Raw genomic sequence first — 18,287 nt, 5'->3', positions numbered from 1 at the left:
CCTAATGAAATATATCCCTTATGCCCCTATAAATTTTGTCGTGCTTATGTCCATAGACCGTCACGACTGCCAAAATTGTCTGCTACTGCAGTAACCTGTTTTAATTGCAAGGCGATGCCAGCCGGGAGGATTTGCCCCTTCGTTCGGGGAATACCTGCCTTGCTGTCCCGCGCCTCCGTTGCTCTTGCTGAGCTCTGCGTTTGCATAGGCTCTTTCAGGCCGGGGGCTGAAATGTTTGTTTTGGTCCCTGCCGGCTGCTTTTGCTGTAGCTGAGTACTTTGAAGGCGGTTTTAGCAATGCTGTCTGCTGCCTTCAGTGGCTCTCGAGTTACCAAAGCACACGCACGCAAGGAAACGCTTTAAAGAAGCATGCGTGTTCGTATTTACTAACGATGTGTGAAATGATGGGGCTTGGAGTGCTGGGGAGATGGCTCCTGTCAACCTGAAATCCTGCCAGGAGCCCGGCCCTTCAAAGGGTTGGGATCTGGGGGCTTGCTCCTGCCCTAGCAGCCGGGGTGCCGGGCAGAGCAGCGGCGGATGTGTTGCTGCCTCCCCTTTGCGAGCGGCGCCGGGGCCGGCYGGGCACCGCCGAAACCAGCCCCCGCGGCCGCCGGCGCGCGGGAGCACGAGCCGAGCCGAGCGGTGGGAGCAGACGTGGCAGCTCGCAGCCTTTAAATAGAGATGCTGGTATCTCGGATAAAGATTTTTTTTTCTCCTCTCCCTCTTAAAATTAGAAATTAGTGCCAATGGGAGGTGCCAGTCTTTTTTTTTTTTTTTTTTTCCCTGTTGTTTTTGGAGTGGGCACAGCAGGGCTGTGTCAGTGCGTGCCTCCCTGGGGAACGCGCTGCAGCCCCGAGGAGGCGCTTTATTGCTCGCTTGCTGCTTTACCCTCCTTTAAGACTTGTTCTCTGTCATCCTGATCTATAGCAGAATCTATCCCAATCCAGTGACCTACTCTGTAGCTCAGCATTAGTGCCAAAAAGATTGATGAAAAGCTTGTATTATTGGCTAAAAATTGCTTTTTWCTCCTTCCGTGCTCATTTGCCATTAACAGTCTCAGAACTACCATGTTTTTTTATTTGTAAGGCTTTGTAGCCAAAATGAAATAGTGTGTAAATACATATATATATGTTTTTTTTTTCATTTGAAAGTGCTTAAGGGTTTTGCAGTAGTTACTTTCCTCTGTGCTCSCTATGATTTGATTACAGGGCTCCCTGTTGCTTTGCTTAAATCCTCGCTGCTGCTGCTTCCTGAATTCCAAATGGTTCAGCAGAAGCTTTGCTGGTGTAGGAAACGAGGCTCCTTACTGCTTGCCCTGTTAGTTTTTTAAAGGATATAGCTCAGCCAAAAGGAGGAATCCCCTTCCCAGCCTGCCTCCCTCGTGTGCGAGGGCACAAGCGTCAGCACCTTCTGCAAATGCATTCGCTGGCCGCAGTTTGGGACCGAGAGCTGGTGCCCTCAGCTCCAGTCAATTCTTACGAGTCAGCCGACCGTGGGCAGAACAAAACGGTTCCTTGGGGAGTGACGGGAGGGATGGAGAGGAGAGGGAAAAAAAAAAAAAAACTCTTTTGCAAATTGGCCTGACCATTTGGTGACCCCTGGGGGAGGTTGAAACGGAGGGCATGTCCTTGGGGACGCTCACCCTTCCCGGGGAGCGAGCACGAGGGGYATGCCCGGGTCCTCCGGGGCCCTGCCGGCGGGAAGATCCTGAGGATGATTCTGCCCGTAGATGCAAGTTTAAGTGCCAGAGCTTGATTTTGAGTCCACGGGGGAGTACAGCTGCTGAATTTCCCAGCCAGTTCATCCTTGCGAGGAGCAGTATCCTCCTACGTGGTCCCTTGGAGCACATCAGCCTGGCCAGGCTGGTGTCCTTCGAGGAAGCCCTGGGCAGTGGCAGGGGCGAATCGAGCCCATCTTGGTGGGGGCCGTTGCGTAGCAGAGCGTGCAGTGCTCCCTGCRTAGCAGCTGCTGCTGCGTGGACTTGTTTGTGCACCCTTTGCCTCTGAGTTACAGCCGGATGCTTATCTGAGCTGGCTGGATCTGGAAACGAAGCGGGAGGTTTGGGGCTGGCCAGCAGTCCCGCGCGCCCTCGTCTCCGGCGGGAAGCACGCTGGCGGCGCTAGCCATGAGATGAGAGCGCTGCGTAGGGACTGGTGGCATCCGAAACCTGCCGCAAGGGTCTTGCTGCACCCGTGGTCAGCTTGTCCCGAAGCTTTTGTGGTTTTGGRAGGACCTGCTGAAGTGATGAAACATGATCGTGATCGTAGCAACTTAAYGTGGGAGCGGAGCCCTTCGGCGGTAATCGCTGTGGCTCGGTTCATGAATAATGTCCAGTGCAAATGTCAGAAGGCTAATGGAGTTTCCTGGCTGCTTTCCACTGCTAACGTAGCAGAGGTATGTGGTTGTCCTGGACCTAGGCTTAGCTTTGAGAGTGAAACAGCTCATCTAGATAGGAAGTTGCTCGTTAATATGCATGGAAAGCTGAACTCCTCGCTGCCAGGTCGCTTGTGCTCTGTGCATGCTATCATGAGGTTTTTCATCTGTTTGATAGAGATCTTGCGTCTCCYTCCTTAGGTATCGCAAATCACAATGCCTCTGATTTTGGGGAGGCAGCTGTGCAAGCCTCTTCTCTTTTCTGCACTAATTGTACTTTATCTATGTAGGTCTTTGAAGCTGTTATTTCTTGGATAAATTATGAGAAGGAATCTCGCTTAGAGCACATGGCTAAGCTGATGGAGCATGTTCGCCTACCCCTTTTGCCCAGAGATTATCTTGTACAGGTTAGTCGGAAAATAAGTAATTAATACTTGCACTTAAGCTGACAGTAGTGCATTAATCTCTGGCTTGGCTATTTGCTTCTGAGACAGGTAATTTGGCTTGTCACTGAGTCTGTAAATAGAGGACTAAAGGGAAAAACCGTGTGGTTTCTGAAAATCAGCATGTGGGGTGGGAGCCTTCATGTAAAATGTAAACTGTGTTCTGGGCAGCACGGAGAGCAGAGCAATACCTAGAAACTGCCCCAGGGAGCTCCTGCCAACCGTGGTGAAAGCATTTAGAAGCAAATATCTCAGTATTTTTCATGAGAAAATACTCAGGTGGTGCTGTTACAGTGGCTACAAAAAGTGGCTACAATTGAAATAAAATTGGTATACACAAGGTGAACCCATGATATCTCCCCTCACAGCTATGTCTTCTGATTTAATAAAAAATACTACCTCTCCTCAAAAATCCCAACTCAAAGCAAATCACGTATTTTGTTCCCAGATTCCATCCTGGTGAGTTGTACTCTGCTGAGATATTTGCTCTTAAGGCTTTAGACAGCTGCTAATTGCCTGACAGAGGGTGGCAAAGTAGAGGCGGTGCTGCTACTCCTTAGTTATCCCAGAGGAAAGCGAGCTTGGATGTTAATGCCTACATATCTTTGGAAGGAGCTAGAATTGTGCGTCTGTCTTCTACGTTTGATTTTGTGTTGGTACTTTGGGAGCGCTGTTCCAATTTTTGTATGCTTTCTGCAAAACTTCGTGTGAGCAGCACCATCAAGTGCTTCAGCTTAAGTGATCTTTCCTGTGTGCGTGTTCTCAGACTGTTGAAGAAGAAGCTTTAATCAAGAATAACAACACGTGTAAAGACTTCCTTATCGAGGCCATGAAATATCACTTGCTTCCGCTGGATCAAAGGCAACTGATAAAGAATCCCAGAACGAAGCCGAGGACTCCAGTTAGCCTGCCAAAGGTAAGCCCAATCCCCCTCCGAAAAGAGGRAAGAAAAGGTACCTTTGTATCTGCTGACCTAATTATTTCTGGTGGTCTCTTCTGCCTTTGAAAGGAGCTTGTGTTGCTTCCCACTAACTCCTAGTCCATTTGCATTTCAATGGCTCGGAGCCCATTGAAGGGAATCCCGCAGTGGCGTGTGTGCTGTATTTCCCATGTGTTGTGACCGGTCCTCGAGCCTCTGTGTTGTGGGAGCAGCGTGGAGGAGTGGAATTGCACAGAGGACGTGCCATACCAGCTCCTTAAAACTGGCGATACTTGGGACTAGTGGTGTAAATGTGCATGAAACCTTATCGTCAGCACTGGCAGAACCACGGATGCAAGCAAAATCAGTTGAGTTGTTAGCTTTGAATGCAGTCAGTTAAGACATTGAGAGTTTAGGCCAGGGGAACCAACTGTCCTGTGCAAGAGCAGAAGACTGCTGCTGGGGGAATGAGCGTGCCGTTATCTGCTGGGGAGTGTGCAGAAATAACTCGTCTGGGTAAGATGATTCGTGTCATCCTTGGAAGMGTTTTACTCTGTCCTCTGGTATTGCCTCTGCCCGGCACGGGTATATAGCTAAGTTGGATAAACCCCTAGAAGATGCAGTCTCTCCTTTCCTAAGTGCAAGCCTCTACTCTTAAAACGAGTTGTCAGTCCCGAGCAGTCTCGCGAGGAGTCATAGCTCCTGGAGCCGTGACCTCCGTGGGGTGGGAAGGGCTGGAGGCAGACATCGGTGGTGCTGAGGGACCGGCCGAGGCTTCTGCCGACGCGTAGCGCTGTACGTCGTGCCCTGCCGGAGAGGGTGCCGTAGGTTTCCTCCTCGTYGTTTTGTCGATGTACTCAGAAGCCAGGAAGGCAGGAAACAGCCGTACGCCGGACGTGTGAACGGGAAGTCTGAAGCAAGTTTCAATAGACTAAGCAGCTACTGAATAAATAAACCTTGTTATGCCCTGCATTTATCCTGGAGGCATGTGATGCTCTCGCCTCTGCTTTATCAGCGAGTGGAAAAATGACAACAGCAAATATTTCCCCGTGCATAAGAGAAAGGCGGTTGGCATGTCTCTCAACAAACTGTCACTGAAGTTATTAATGAGCGTTTCAGAGATTGTAAGATGTCAAAACCACAGGGTATTATTTTTTTTTTAACTGTAAATCATACTATAAATCATAGGGAGCTTATTTTGGTGAGACTGCGAATGAGATCTGCGCTGTGAGGGGATGTGGAGGTATTTAGATATTGGACTTGGGCTCTTGTGAAATCCCAGCTCTGCAGAGTGCATTGCGTGCCTTCCACCTGCTGGCACTTCACCAAAATTGGTCAACGTAGTTTTGGGGATATCGTGATGGGCTTATTCAAGGACTATGTAAGTTAAGGATGAAAATGAGCAGTGAGTCAGGTATTTTAGAGGTTCTCAACATGTGCTATACTGTGACTTGCAAGTACAAAACCAAATCTTCTGCAGGTGTGTCYTCCCTTCATTTTAACTGTAAAGAAAAGGGAGATGATGGTCTTCGGTGATCCAGTTACTGAGAAACTTTCATCTTATCTGCTGGTCCTGCTAATGCTGGATTACRTTCTGCTGTCAAATTTCTTAATTCTATAGTTGTGTGAAACTGCAGCTTTCTGTGGGGGAGTGTTATACAAATAGTAGTCAGGTTGTTGATTTAGATTCGATTTGCTTTCTAATGTCTCGTGTTCATCTGTGGAGCAGACATTTCTATTAGTGTTCAGTCTTCCACTATCTTCATACTTCTAAAACAACCACGATAGGGGTTGAATTCATTACCTCTGCAACCTCCAGTGACAATTTTATCCTCTCAGCTATGCACAACTGCCTTGCAGAGACTAAAGACAGAGTTTCCCAACTACTCTTTGACTGTGTGTGAAGCCAGTTACCTTCTACCAGCTCCTTGGCCTTGTAAAAATCAGATTGTCTTGGATAGTGTTTGCTCTTGCTGGTTTGCTGTGCTGTGGTAAGGGGAACGAGTCCTTCCTCCTGATAGCTGTGGTGGATAAAAGCAAACGTGTTCAGGAGCAAGGACAAATTGAGTGGCTTCTCAGCAAAGGCATCACAAGTGATGTGGACTCTTATCTGTGTGCATGTGGTTCATAGCAGTTGGCATAGCAGGTGAGATGAGAGGGTGGGAGTCAGAAGGAAAATTGGTCTCCCGGTGGCAGAGTGGGAAGAACCATGGTGCACACAGTCTGGTTCTGCTCGCTGCTCCGTGAGCACCCGCTGCCTGTCACTGCTGGAAGTAGGGTCTGGGGCAGCTGGACCTTAAGTCTGACCAGCAGAGCACTTCTCACGCTTCCGAGTTTTGCTGTTGATCAGCTTCAGTTAGATCTTCCCTATCTGCAAGGAATTTAGAGCTGAATTACTGGGTTTGCATCAGTGCGTGTTTTAGCCAAAGGTCTTAATGAAGCTGACAAATTGCTTTCTTCTGCAGTCCACCCACAGCCCTGCACCCCTGCATCTGTAATAGTCCCAGCGATTTCCCTGAGTGCCATCTTCACTGCGGGTGGCAATACAGCTGTCGGGTCTTACTAAGCAGCGTCGATTATCTCCATGGTTGTGCTAAAAATAACGACTAAACYGTGGACCAGCTATGGCAAATATGTTGGGGTCATCTTCACTTAAAAATACCTCTGCAATGAGTGTTCTCTGTGTCATGCTACAAAGTAATTCTGTTTTTCACAGGGAAATTGGGCAGGTTGCCCGCATCAGAAGAGATGAGGAAGGGTTGATGGGGGCAGCTATATTTAGTGTGATTCAAATGGCCATAACTGTGTGCAGGTTGTCTTTTTTATTTTTATTTTTTTTTCACTGTAATAGATTTGTCTGAAATAACTGTCTCTGCAGAAGCTCGTGGTAGGCCTTCAGCATCCAAAGAGTATGTTCTCTAGGGCTGAATTACAYTGACAGTATTGTTGGCTGCAGCTCTTGACTGGGTTATGCCAATGGGTCCTTTGCAGGATGCAGCTGCTCCAGCTGGGACGGAGATTTTCTAGCTCTCATCTTTCCTCTCCAGGTGATGATTGTGGTGGGTGGGCAAGCGCCCAAAGCCATCCGCAGCGTGGAGTGCTATGATTTTGAGGAGGAGCGATGGGATCAGGTTGCTGAGCTTCCCTCCCGGAGATGCAGAGCAGGTAATGGGAATGCTTGCTGCGACCCTTTCTGTTTTCCCAGCACAGCTCTTAAGGGCTGGACAGAAGGCTGATCAGCTGATGATACTTGTTTTCCAAGCGACTGTTTGATTTGTTTTTTCCCAAACTGTTTGTAAAATCACTTTAAAATCTTTCCCCTCTTTTATCAGGTGTGGTATTTATGGCCGGCAACGTTTATGCCGTCGGGGGCTTTAACGGATCTCTACGGGTGCGCACGGTGGACGTGTACGACGGCGTGAAGGACCAGTGGACGTCCATCGCCAGCATGCAGGAAAGACGCAGCACTTTGGGCGCCGCTGTGCTGAATGATCTCCTGTATGCAGTGGGTGGATTTGATGGCAGCACTGGTAGGTGGCCGAACAAAACTGGGCAGACCCTTACTGCAGAGAACGTTTTCAGGGCCTGCTGTAAAGATTGCAGAGCTTTGCTAAAATCCCATTAGTGAGGTTCCAGCTCCCTTCGGTTATGATTTTTGAAGCAAATGAACCAAAGATTGGATTTGTTGTGCRCTGTAACTAACCACATGCGCATTCTGACCCGTCAGTAATTGCAGAGTGCATCACCCTATCYGTTTATTTATTTTAGTGATACGATTCTTTCAGTTTTGTTCTACATGTGAATATGTGCCTTCTGGGCTAAAAAGAGCATTTTCCTGGTGTTGGATGAATTTCTTGCATGGCAACTTGAATCAAATGCAAACAAGGCATCTGGTGGGGTGTGTGTCTGGGAGTTGTCATGGTATAACTGCGTGCTTAGATTCCCACCTCTGCTGTACAGCTTGGCCCCACGGCTAAGCCCCGAGCTCACTGTTCGGTGATCAGTAGAATAGAGGGGTGCCCGGGTTAGGTTTTAAACCTTTACATGGACACTAGTGCTCAGAAGGACATGGGCAGTTGAGCTTGGAGGCTAGACTCTGTTCCACCTTGCTGTTCCCAGCACGTCAGTCGGGCAGCAGTCCCAGGACGGGGGCCACACGGTGACGGTTTTCCCGCTGCTGAAGCAGTGGTGTTGACGCGAGGGGAGCAGATGACTGTGACGCAGGAATGTGGGAGGAATTACGGGCTTGGGAGGAGGTGGAAGGCAGATGAAAGTGCAACACCAATCTTTTTCTCTTCTCTTTTTTTTTAATTAGAAAACCTGTGTATCCCCTTTTTAACTAGGTCTGGCATCAGTTGAGGCCTATAGCTATAAAACCAATGAGTGGTTTTTTGTGGCTCCCATGAACACAAGAAGAAGCAGTGTTGGAGTTGGAGTTGTGGAGGGTAAGAAAATTTGGCAGCTGTTTCCATCCAGTTACTGATCCACGCGGAAGCCTTAAGTGTTTAAGTGCAATAGGAAGGAACGGCAGGAACTGTTCTCTAGACTATCTTCCGTTGGTAAAGATTTATTTTATATGATTTAATGGCTGTGACTTTTTCCGTTCTTTTCTTTATCTTCATGAAAGAGAGTGTGCGTGACTCTCGAAGAGCCTCAGACCCGTTCTGGACCTGGCCATGTCTCCTGAATGCCACTAAGGGTTTGTGGGTGTCTTTGCATCCTTATTCTTCCCGGTCTGCTCGTAGACGAAGTCTGGGATGTCTATGGCCAGTATGAAGTGTTAAGAAAAGAGTGTTGAGCAGCGTGTGCTGTTGCTGTCAGCAGGCACTGTGAGAGGATATATTTCTCCTAGATGTAGGAGAAAGATCAATTTAAATAGGAACTTTTTTTGATGCACAATCATTCCTGAGGCAACTGGAAAAATTTTATTTGGCCTCATTTTTAGCATAACACAGCAATTTCCCATTAATCCTGTGCATAGCAGTCGATGGCATGATCCTTGTTAAACTCTCTTTGAAGTGGCTTGTTTTGACCTGTACGAATGGGAAGTACGTGAAAGATGTTTGTGTGAGAAGAGGGAGAGGTGAAATGGGAATAAATATTGGTTATTCTGCTAAATTTGCTTGTTTGTTTAAGRAGTATCTCCTTTAAAGTTGTCCAGTGCCTGTGCTTGTGAAATGCTGGGCTGTTGGTAGTCGTTGAGATTTGCTAAAGCAGGTCCATCACTTGAATGCTAAAAAAAAATTTTAAATACGTGCCTGTGAGATGCATTTCTGTGAGCAGGTTTCCTACTGGAAGCATACAAAATCCTTCTCATTAGCTTCATTTGAAAGAACAAATGAATATTTCATCCACTGGGAGTCTATGATTAAAAAAAGAAGTGCATATGTGATAGATAAGAATAGCTGATTGCATTGGTGTAGGAAACAAGCTGCAGCCTGTAGTTAATCCAGAGCCTTCCTCTATGAAGAAGGTTGATCTGATGTCTGTAGGTACTGAAAATGTCTAGTGATTGATAGAGGCCAGGGAACTTTACCTTGTCTTGCTTTGTTTGGCACGCTTGCCTAGATTCACTGAGTCGCACCAGGCGGATTGAAACAGCAGCAGAAATAAGCGTTTGAAATGCTTACAAGGATAGGAAAATGTGAATGAACTTGCCTGTGCCTATACAGAAATGCAAAAAAAAAAAAAAAAAACTCACCAAATCTTACMCTCAAGCATGCAACAGGATGGGTAAAGATTCTCTGGGCCTTGTATGGGTACCTTCATAATATTCATCTTTGGAAGGGCTAACACCAGTTGCAGATAGCTTGAAATGCCAGTGCGAACTGCATGGGGAGAGCTGGCACGTGAGTGCTTTTTGGAGGAAACCCGTGGCATGCTTCTCAGAGTGCACCTCAAAGGCGATGGTGTCTGCTGAATATCCATATGTAAGCCTGGCAGCCGCAACTTAACAAGTCTCGTTAGCAAAACTGCTGCCAAACTTGCTCTCTTGCTGATCTCTACTTCTTTAGGGGAGAGGGGAGCAGAATTGCAGACCTAGTCCCCACGAACTGCCCTATGCTGATCGGCAGCGGGGCCTCTAGGGAGGGCAGTGAGTTGGAGCTGTGTGTTGGAGAAGGGGGTTCAGGGACAGGACCATTGCGTGGGGACATGCTTCGCAGAAGAGAAGAGCAAGGCTGTTCTTAGAGTCTTAGAAACAACACGGAAAGAGGAGGATGGAAAAGTGCAAGACTGTAGGTGGAAGCTGCTGTTGAGAGTATCATGAGATGAAGAATTATATATAGTGTGTTTGTGTCCAGACTTTGCTCTCTCAGATTTAAAATTAGTCTTGTTCACGGGTTCCATACAAAACGTTGGGGTAGAATTTTCCTACGTGTTTGTTGAGCTCTATTGTAATGCTTATTTTTTTGCAGTGTCTAGGGAACTYGGTCTTGAACCAGAACGCCTGAGTGTGCTAGGAGCTCTAGAAAAGGACCACAAAAACTCTCTCTGCCCAGAGAGCTTATAGCTAAATTTAGCTTATAGCTAAATGCAAAAGACAGCTGATACATGGATAATACAGGGTGGTCAGAAGAGAATATTGGTCAAGTCTATGAATGGTGGTGCATCAGCCTTAATTGTTTACTGTCTAGTGTAGGCTCATATCATCTGATCATACTCTTCTGGTCTCTGTAGGTGGGTATTGTCCAACTTTGATTCAGTTGAGGAAGATAAACCACGTTGTGAGTTTCCTGTGGTAGCTTCCATGCTGTGATCGCTTGGTACAACTGAACTTGAATGCTGCATTTGCAGCATTGGTTCACTTTGATGTGACCCAGATTCTTCAAAACTGGGCCTAGATTTGCAGGCAGGTATATTAATATAGGAGGTTATGTTTGTTTATTGATATTTATTGCTTATGTGATATCGTAGCTAATGTACAGGATCGACCTTTGAAAGCTCACCTGGCTACGTAGCACCCAAACAGGAGGAAATGCTAGATCAGCAGAATGCGCTCCGATTTTACGTCTTATCCTGGGCCAGCAAGTCATTGGGAAAACCCCCTGGGGTTTTGGCTCTTAATTAAGCTGCTCTGCTCTGACATTTCCTTGTCTTAGCTGACAGCTTAACTGCTTAAAAAGAACAGGCCCATTTGTCTGTGAAWCTGCTTCAGATCCTCCTGGTGGGAGTTGCCCCAAACACCCTAGCAGGTTTCGGCAGGTCTCCCAGGGCCTCCCGCAGCAGGGATCTGTCCTCACCYGGGGCCTCCAGACGTGACGGTAACATGGATCCGTTGTAAAGGTAATGCCAGTGCCAACGTGCATCTCTTGCAGGTAAGCTCTACGCCGTGGGGGGCTACGACGGAGCGTCCCGTCAGTGCCTTAGTACCGTGGAGCAGTACAACCCGGCCACAAACGAATGGACTTACGTCGCGGACATGAGCACGCGGCGCAGTGGTGCAGGTACTGCCTCCGAGACGGGTCCCCTAAGGCGGGTAATCCCCAGCTGCTCTTCTTTTTGTAGAAAGCRAAGGAAAGAAGTGTTTTTTGCATTGCTGGGCTGGCAGGTGAATCCTGTTATTCCCTCCATGAAGGGAAAAATTCATAATTGCTTGGAAGCTCTCAGCAGCAATCCTGACTTCATTAAAATCTGCCAAATTGAAATTAATTTCTGGGTTAATGAAATAATGTTCAGTGTTTCTAAGTAACTTCTCTAGCAGGTGCATCTCACTTGCAAGCAAAAAGCTGTCTGTCCAAATTACCAGCTGCACGCTCAGGCAGGGACTAGAGAGGCAAGCTGCKCCTCCGTCTCTCTCCTACCACTTGGGACATTTTTGTCGTGTGGCTTTTTGTTACGAAGCTGCTCTGCAAGGGTGCAGTGGGATTTCTGTAGGGCAAAACTGAACTGCTTTGGGTAAATTGCAGATCGAGTCAAGGTAACAAAACTGATCTCCGGTTGCCTCTGCTGAGCTGAAAGCTTTTAGCAGTTCTATTAAAAGTCACCTTATCTTCGGATAAAAGGGAGCGTGGGGATATTGGTCCTGTTGCTTAGCGTGTGCCGGGGATCCTSCCTGTGTCAAATGGCCGGTGTGAAACCGCAGAGTGGCGTTTACTGCGGTTGAGCGAGCCCGGGGGCCGGCCTGTCCGTGTCCGCTGGACTAACCCGCTGGCAGAGCCGCGGCGGGAATTGCCCCCCGCGCTGGGCCGTTGGGAGACTGCTTTCCCCGCGGGGTCTGTCTTTCCTCACTCTTGTTATCTTTTTCTTGACTTCAGGTGAGGCAAATACAGTCACACGCTGTTGGTTTTGAGTTAAAAAAGCTTTTAACGTCAGCTTGATACTTGAAGCTGTCTGACTGCAACACTGCAGGAAAACAGAGTGTCTCGTTGTCAGTAACACATCAAAATGCAGCAAAAAAAAAGTCTGTGCCTGTAGTGACACAGATTTTAGTGACAGTGATTTTAGCACYGCTTGCAAGTGTGCTGGCACACGGCAAGTCCTGTATTACAAATGCTCTTAGCCACCTACCGCGCAGCGCTGCGATTTTCTCTTCCCAAACTGATGGCTGAGCACATCGAGCTCTGGCTGTCACCGAAATGCATGTTCTTCTGCAGCAGAGAGCAGGGCGAGCGCTGGCTCGGGACAAGCCGCCGTCAGAAGCGGTCCCGCAGCGTGATGTGTCACCCCGCGCAGCGACAACCGTGCTCGGAGCGCCCCGCATCCGCATCCCGGTGCTGACATCTAGCGGAGGCGAGCACGGGCGTCCCCAAGGCCCCGGCGGTGGGGAAGAGCCCCTCTCCCCTCCTACACTTACTAATTGAACTACGGAAAAAAAATCACCAGATTTTTGCTARTAGCCGAATGTAATCGGATGGTAAGACACAGCCCAGGCGGATGGGCTCAGGCATCAATGACCTGGATGAGGGGGCAGAGTGCCTCCTCAGCAAGTTTGCTGATGATMCCAAGCTGGGAGGAGTGGCTGACACACCTGAGGGCTGTGCTGCCCTTCAGAGAGACCTGGACAGGCTCTCTGGAGAGTTGGGCAGAGAGGAACCTCCTGAGGTTCAACGAGGGCAAGTGCAGAGCCCTGCACCTAGGGAGAAATAACCCTAGGCACCAATACGAGCTGGGGGCTGACCTTCTGGAGAGCAGCTCTGCAGAGAAGGACCTGGGAGTGCTGGTGGATGACAAGTTGACCATGAGCCAGCAATGTGCMCTTGTGGCCAAGAAAGCCAATGGTMTCCTGGGRTGCATYAGGAAGAGTGTTGCCAGCAGGTCGAGGGAGGTGATCCTGCCTCTCTMCTCAGCCCTRGKGAGGCCTCATCTCGAGTACTGTGYCCAGTTCTGGACTCCCCWGTACAAGAGAGACATGGAGCTACTGGAGASAGTCCAGYRTAGGGCTRYRAAGATGATCMGAGGGCTGGAKCACCTGCCCTAYGAGGAACGGCTGCGAGAGCTGGGCCTCTGTAGCCTGGGGAAGAGAAGCCTGAGGGGGGATCTGATCAATGTGTACAAGTACCTGAAGGGAGGGTGTCAAGGGGACGGGGACAAACTCTCTTCAGTTGCCCTGTGTGACAGGACAAGAGGCAACAGGCAGAAACTGAAGCACAAGAAGTTCTGCCTGAATGTGAGGGGGAACTTCTTCACTGTGAGAGTGACGGAGCACTGGACCAGGTTGCCTGGAGAGGTTGTGGAGTCTCCTTCCATGGAGATCTTCAAGGCCCGCCTGGACGCAGCCCTGTGTAACACGCTCTAGGTGACCCTGCTGAGCAGGGGGGTTGGACTAGATGATCTCCAGAGGTCCCTGCCAACCTTACTGATTTTATGATACTTATGACAAATAGAGGTAATTGCCTCTGWGCCTCAATGAGGACCTATGTGCAATGCTATATTAGGCTTACAGCATCCCTCCGGCTCTCGCGTGCTCTCATGGCACAACTGAAGATGCCTGGTCAGAGGTGAACCCCGCCTGTGGCAAGTTAACAAAATCTGGTGAAGAGAGAGGTGGTGTCAGTAGGGCTGGCATAGCATTCCTGCCTCTTCCAGGCAGGAATTTTTGCCTCTGCCAAAATTTTAATAGATCAGTCGTGTGGTCTAGTTACAGCGCCCGCGCGGCGTTCGTCCCCCTGCCTCGCATTGCCGTCCCACGAGCCTGCCGCAGCGGCATGTTTGCACGGGGGCCGAGTTAAAAACCYGTCTGCTTTAATTTGGCGGAGCCCCTTTCCTCTCTGCACGCAGCTTTCTGCCTTTTCTCAAATTGTCAGCGTGAGTTCGTCTTCAGGACGTGAGGGCTGTCCTGCTGGCGAAGGCCCACGGTTAAAATGATGCARTTCAGATCTATGTCTGTGTTCTACCACCATCCCAGCTTGGTAGTTTTATTAAAGGCTTTTGAACCTATTAAAGAGGCTATGTTGCTGAAAGTGTTAATTTGCATGGATTGAACACACTAATTAATTTAAATTTACTTAATATTAGGCAAAAGCCTGTACGATCCAGGGCTGGGGCAGCTGGGACGGTGGCTTGCACTGGCATGGCCATGGGAAACCACTTYCCTGGGAGCCCTGCGAGCAGAGGGACCCAGGTGCCATCAGGAGCTGGGGCCAGAGCGTGTTTGAGAAGAGAAGTGCCGGAGGGATGAAAACACGTGGCATGGAGGCAGGAGGAGAAGCAGAAAATAGCTCCTGGTAACAGAGAGTTGGGCTAAAGGGAGAGAGCCCYGCGGCAGGAGGGCATCAGCCAGGTTGGGGCAGGGTGCAGTAGTCAGGAGAGCAATGGGAAGAGACAGCAAATTGGCCAAACGAGATTAAATAAAGGCAGGACAACATAGTGGGAATAATGTTCCTCTGGGAGAGGGCGCAACCCTGAAAGGTAGGATGTTGCCTGGTCCTTACTGCAAAACCTGCTGTGTTCACCGTGTGAGGGACRTGATCTGGAGGCATCTGGCCCGGGTTTTGGAAATGCCTTGGACAGGCCCAGGCAAAAGGCAGTGAGCAGGCGCAGGGGTGTGAAGCCCCCGGCCCTGCACGCTTGGCCGACGTTGCACGCTATTTCCCAGGCGTTGGCGTTCTCAGTGGGCTGCTGTACGCTACTGGTGGGCATGATGGTCCCTTGGTGAGGAAGAGCGTGGAAGTCTACGATCCGGGAACAAACACCTGGAAGCAAGTYGCGGACATGAATATGTGCAGAAGAAATGCAGGTAACCACCATGTGCCTTTCTGTGCTGTTTGGTTGCTCTTTTCTGTGTGTCTTTTTTTTTAATGTATTGCTATAACGTGCAAGTAATTAGTACTGTAAGAAAGTGATAAAGTGTGATACCGGCCTCTCTGCAGTGAGTCTGAACGTGGCAGGCAAGCGTGTCGTGGGGGATAGGGGATGGGTTAGCCTGAGTCTAACCGTCCGCGCTCTTCTTTGGAGGTGTGTGTGCAGTGAACGGACTCCTCTACGTGGTCGGAGGAGATGATGGCTCCTGTAACCTGGCCTCTGTGGAGTACTACAACCCCATCACRGACAAGTGGACGTTGTTACCAACCAGCATGAGCACTGGGAGAAGCTACGCAGGTGAATAGCGGGTGCAAGTGCTGGCAGCAGAGCACAAGGCTGTCCAGCTCCTTGACACAGACCATGTTTGGGATCCCTCATAAACTTGAGGGCTGTGCCTCCTGACACTTTGATTTACATTTTCATGTGTTTAGTGTGGCTTTCAGTAGAGGATCCCTTCACAGAAATAGCAGACAGCTCGCTCTCTGCTAGCCTGTTGCTAGTCTTTGGCTTTGCAGTAGCTTTTAGCCACATCACGACCCAGGAGCTGCTCCGACCATAAGTTTGTGTCTGTTTTCCTTTCTCACGACAGGTGTGGCTGTGATTCACAAACCGTTGTGACCCGCGATCAAGGCGGTGCGAGGAGCAGAAGTCAAATGGATCCAGCTAGGTGGTGTTGGGAAGGTGACCGACCTCTGCCTTGACCCATCTCATTGCCGTTAAACTCTTAGCGTGACAAGTGATACATTACAAACATCATCCGCTCTGCGGTGGGTTGTGCGGCGAAGCGCAGATCCCCCTGGGGATGTGGTCCATGCCAGGCACGAGGTGYTGCTTGTGATCTGTGGTGCAATCAACCGTTTCTCTCAACAGCTAGTTGGGATGAACACTGTGCTTGAACTGCGGGCACTGAATTTCTTGTGCGAAGTCAAACTGCTACATTTGGACATGTGAGTGAAAAACGAACACTATTGGATTTCTTCACTACTGATGCTCTGTGTGCATTATTGGTTGAATTTACTCCTTGTGCCTGGAGGGTGGACTTCACTACTGACAGTGGAAACTTGGAAGTACCAAGAGCAGAAGCAGTCAGCAGAAACGGGCTGGAGCCGGGTGCTCGGGCTGTGTGACACTGCGTTTGTATTTGCCACTGGACTACTGTACGTACCCCTGGGACGCCTGTTGTGTGGTGGGAGATAAACACCGTGTGATTTTTATCATGGTCGTGAGCGCCGTTTCCTGTGCGTGATGGGACCTGCTGGGCGGTGCCGTTCCTGGCGCCGGTGTCTCAGCACTTCAACCGCACTGAACACCGCGACCCCGGAGGAGTCTGCTGCTCTGGGAGGGGGGGTTATCGCTCCTGTCGAACAGCTCCTGCTTGAGCAGGAGGTACTCCTGACCCACACGTTTCCGTGCTGTGCTGAAACCCCAGTTCTAGCTCTGTCCAGCATTTCAGTGCCATCTCATAGTACAGCGTTTAGGTATCAAAAGAAATACCGGATGGTGCCATGAATGTAGACGCGGTACGGCGAGAACCCTCGGTCACCCATGCAGGGGTTAGTAACCGAGGTGAAATACCTACAGTGTCTTAAGGCTTCCAGAGTATGGAGAKGTTACTAATCAGTGTCACTGTAATTATTTAAATTTCTCCGGTACTGAGTGTGTTCTTCCATCAGTACGAAGAATTGATAAGATTATTCAAAACACAACAAAATGGACAAATGGGATCCAGCTGTGATGCAGTTGTCTTGGTTACATCCCAGATTCTTAAAGCTTTCCGYTGAAGGGGATGTTTGGCCTACAAATAACCTTTCTGGTGACTCCCGTGAGCCACAACATGCTTCTGTAGGCGGGGGCAGACTCCTAAAAACTCCCCAGCTAAAGGGAACTGATGAAGAAAGATGTTTCCTCTCCTCTTGTTTTTGTTTTCTCAGCTCACTTTGTGCATTTTGTTGTCTTTTTAAAGAGAACTTGTTTCACTGTTTTCTTTTTTCTCCCCCCATAGCTCAACTGAGGCTTTCTGTAGTGGGCATCTGGCCTGCAGGGCTGTGTCTGGGTATGTTGCTGTCGACCTGTAGCATGCACCGCTGTTTTTCTGCTGGCTTATATCTCCATAGAGCTCCTATTAAAAGAATTTATTAAAACCATTTATGACCTTCTACGGTAAAAAAGAAAAATACTTTAAAAATTGTTTTCGGAGGGACCTAAGGCTGAATCGCCTTGTGCTGTTTTTAGAAGGGGCACAGATTACTTCTGTAAATAAGCTGAKTTTTCGTGTTTGAGCTGACACAGTCCTTTTGACTTGGGTGCCTGTTCAGTGTGGGGGGAACAGTGTATCAGCCTGCTGCTCAGTGTTGATAATTAAAATAAAAAACGTCATTTCTGTAAGACCCTCTAAGCACCTTGCTCTGGGTTTTACGATCTCCACTGAAATGTATCAAAATAGGAGTAATATTTGCTGCTCTTTTATGGTGGACTTTTTTATTGTGAAAATGAAGGTGGTAGGAAGGTGTCCCCTGACTAAATCTTGCTACCAGTCCCGGTCCGGAGGTGCATCTTTATGGTGACAAAAAAGCCAGATGATGCCTTAGGTCAGACAGATGCACAAATTCAGTGTCCCAGAGGATAAAATGGGACAGGCCGAGGTTTGGGACAGAGTTAGTCTCCGTCGTCAGACTGAGATGACGACTGGCCAAGGTGGACAAGCATTTGGCACGTGTGCCTCATTGGGTCAGGTGTACACACAGGCAACGTAAAGCTAAATAGAAGTTGGGAACATTCGCTGACTAAGCTGCCCTGCCTTAGCAGGGAGCATCACYGGCGGAGAGGCAAATATTGGCGAGAGACTAATAGTTTCTGTGGGTCAGAGAGAAAAACTAGTGGTTAGTGCTGTAGAGATGCAAGTTGGAAGTTTGCAGTGTTTGTCAGATGTCATGAAGGGTTGGATATGCCTGAAAGTTGGGGGTTTTTTGTTTTTCTTTTTTTTTYCCCTTGCATATCTGCTTTCCCAACAGGAATATGCATCTCTTCTTGTAAGCCTTCCTTGCTTTAAAGGAGGACAGGCTTTTGGTGATTTTCTGCTGTTGYAAAATGGCATTTATGCACACCGCCAGCCTCGACCTGGGGGCCTGCGGGCCAGGACCAGGCTCCCGTCGTCTGCCGGGGCTCGTGGACCGCGCTCCTGGCTGCAGCCGCTGCTTCTCCTCGGTTTTCTTTCCTTCCTCCTCTAATGTTGCAGTGTTATGCAAGTCAAGTGACCTCGTTTTCCAGCTATGCAATATGAACAACTGTAACACATGACAAACCAGCTGTATT

The 18,287-nt window shown here is 49.0% G+C and overlaps 1 protein-coding gene across 9 annotated transcripts in view; it reads left to right on the top strand.

Moving 5' to 3' along the window:
- Positions 1-18,287, top strand: part of KLHL3 (kelch like family member 3) — a 55,529-nt gene that overhangs the window by 35,523 nt on the left and 1,719 nt on the right. For 7 of the 9 annotated variants that reach the window (XM_085312838.1, XM_085312832.1, XM_085312833.1 and 4 more), the window contains 9 exons: positions 2,663-2,779; positions 3,582-3,731; positions 6,782-6,899; positions 7,067-7,264; positions 8,078-8,179; positions 11,051-11,179; positions 14,770-14,910; positions 15,129-15,272; positions 15,565-18,287. The exon at positions 15,565-18,287 is cut by the window's right edge and continues 1,719 nt beyond it. In XM_085312838.1, coding sequence (XP_085168964.1) covers positions 2,663-2,779; positions 3,582-3,731; positions 6,782-6,899; positions 7,067-7,264; positions 8,078-8,179; positions 11,051-11,179; positions 14,770-14,910; positions 15,129-15,272; positions 15,565-15,593 — 1,128 coding nt within the window. In that variant the 3' untranslated portion in view covers positions 15,594-18,287. The remainder of the gene's footprint in view (positions 1-2,662; positions 2,780-3,581; positions 3,732-6,781; positions 6,900-7,066; positions 7,265-8,077; positions 8,180-11,050; positions 11,180-14,769; positions 14,911-15,128; positions 15,273-15,564) is intronic. The other 2 variants (XR_014896792.1, XM_085312834.1) reach the window with 2 other exon arrangements.

This window comes from Rhea americana, unplaced genomic scaffold, assembly GCF_003343005.1.
Source record: "Rhea americana isolate MKP2758 unplaced genomic scaffold, rheAme1 scaffold_37, whole genome shotgun sequence".
In the NCBI taxonomy this organism is placed as follows: Eukaryota; Metazoa; Chordata; class Aves; order Rheiformes; family Rheidae; genus Rhea; species Rhea americana.
Note: the sequence above shows the minus strand (reverse complement) of the source record. Positions and strands in the feature narration are given on the sequence as shown.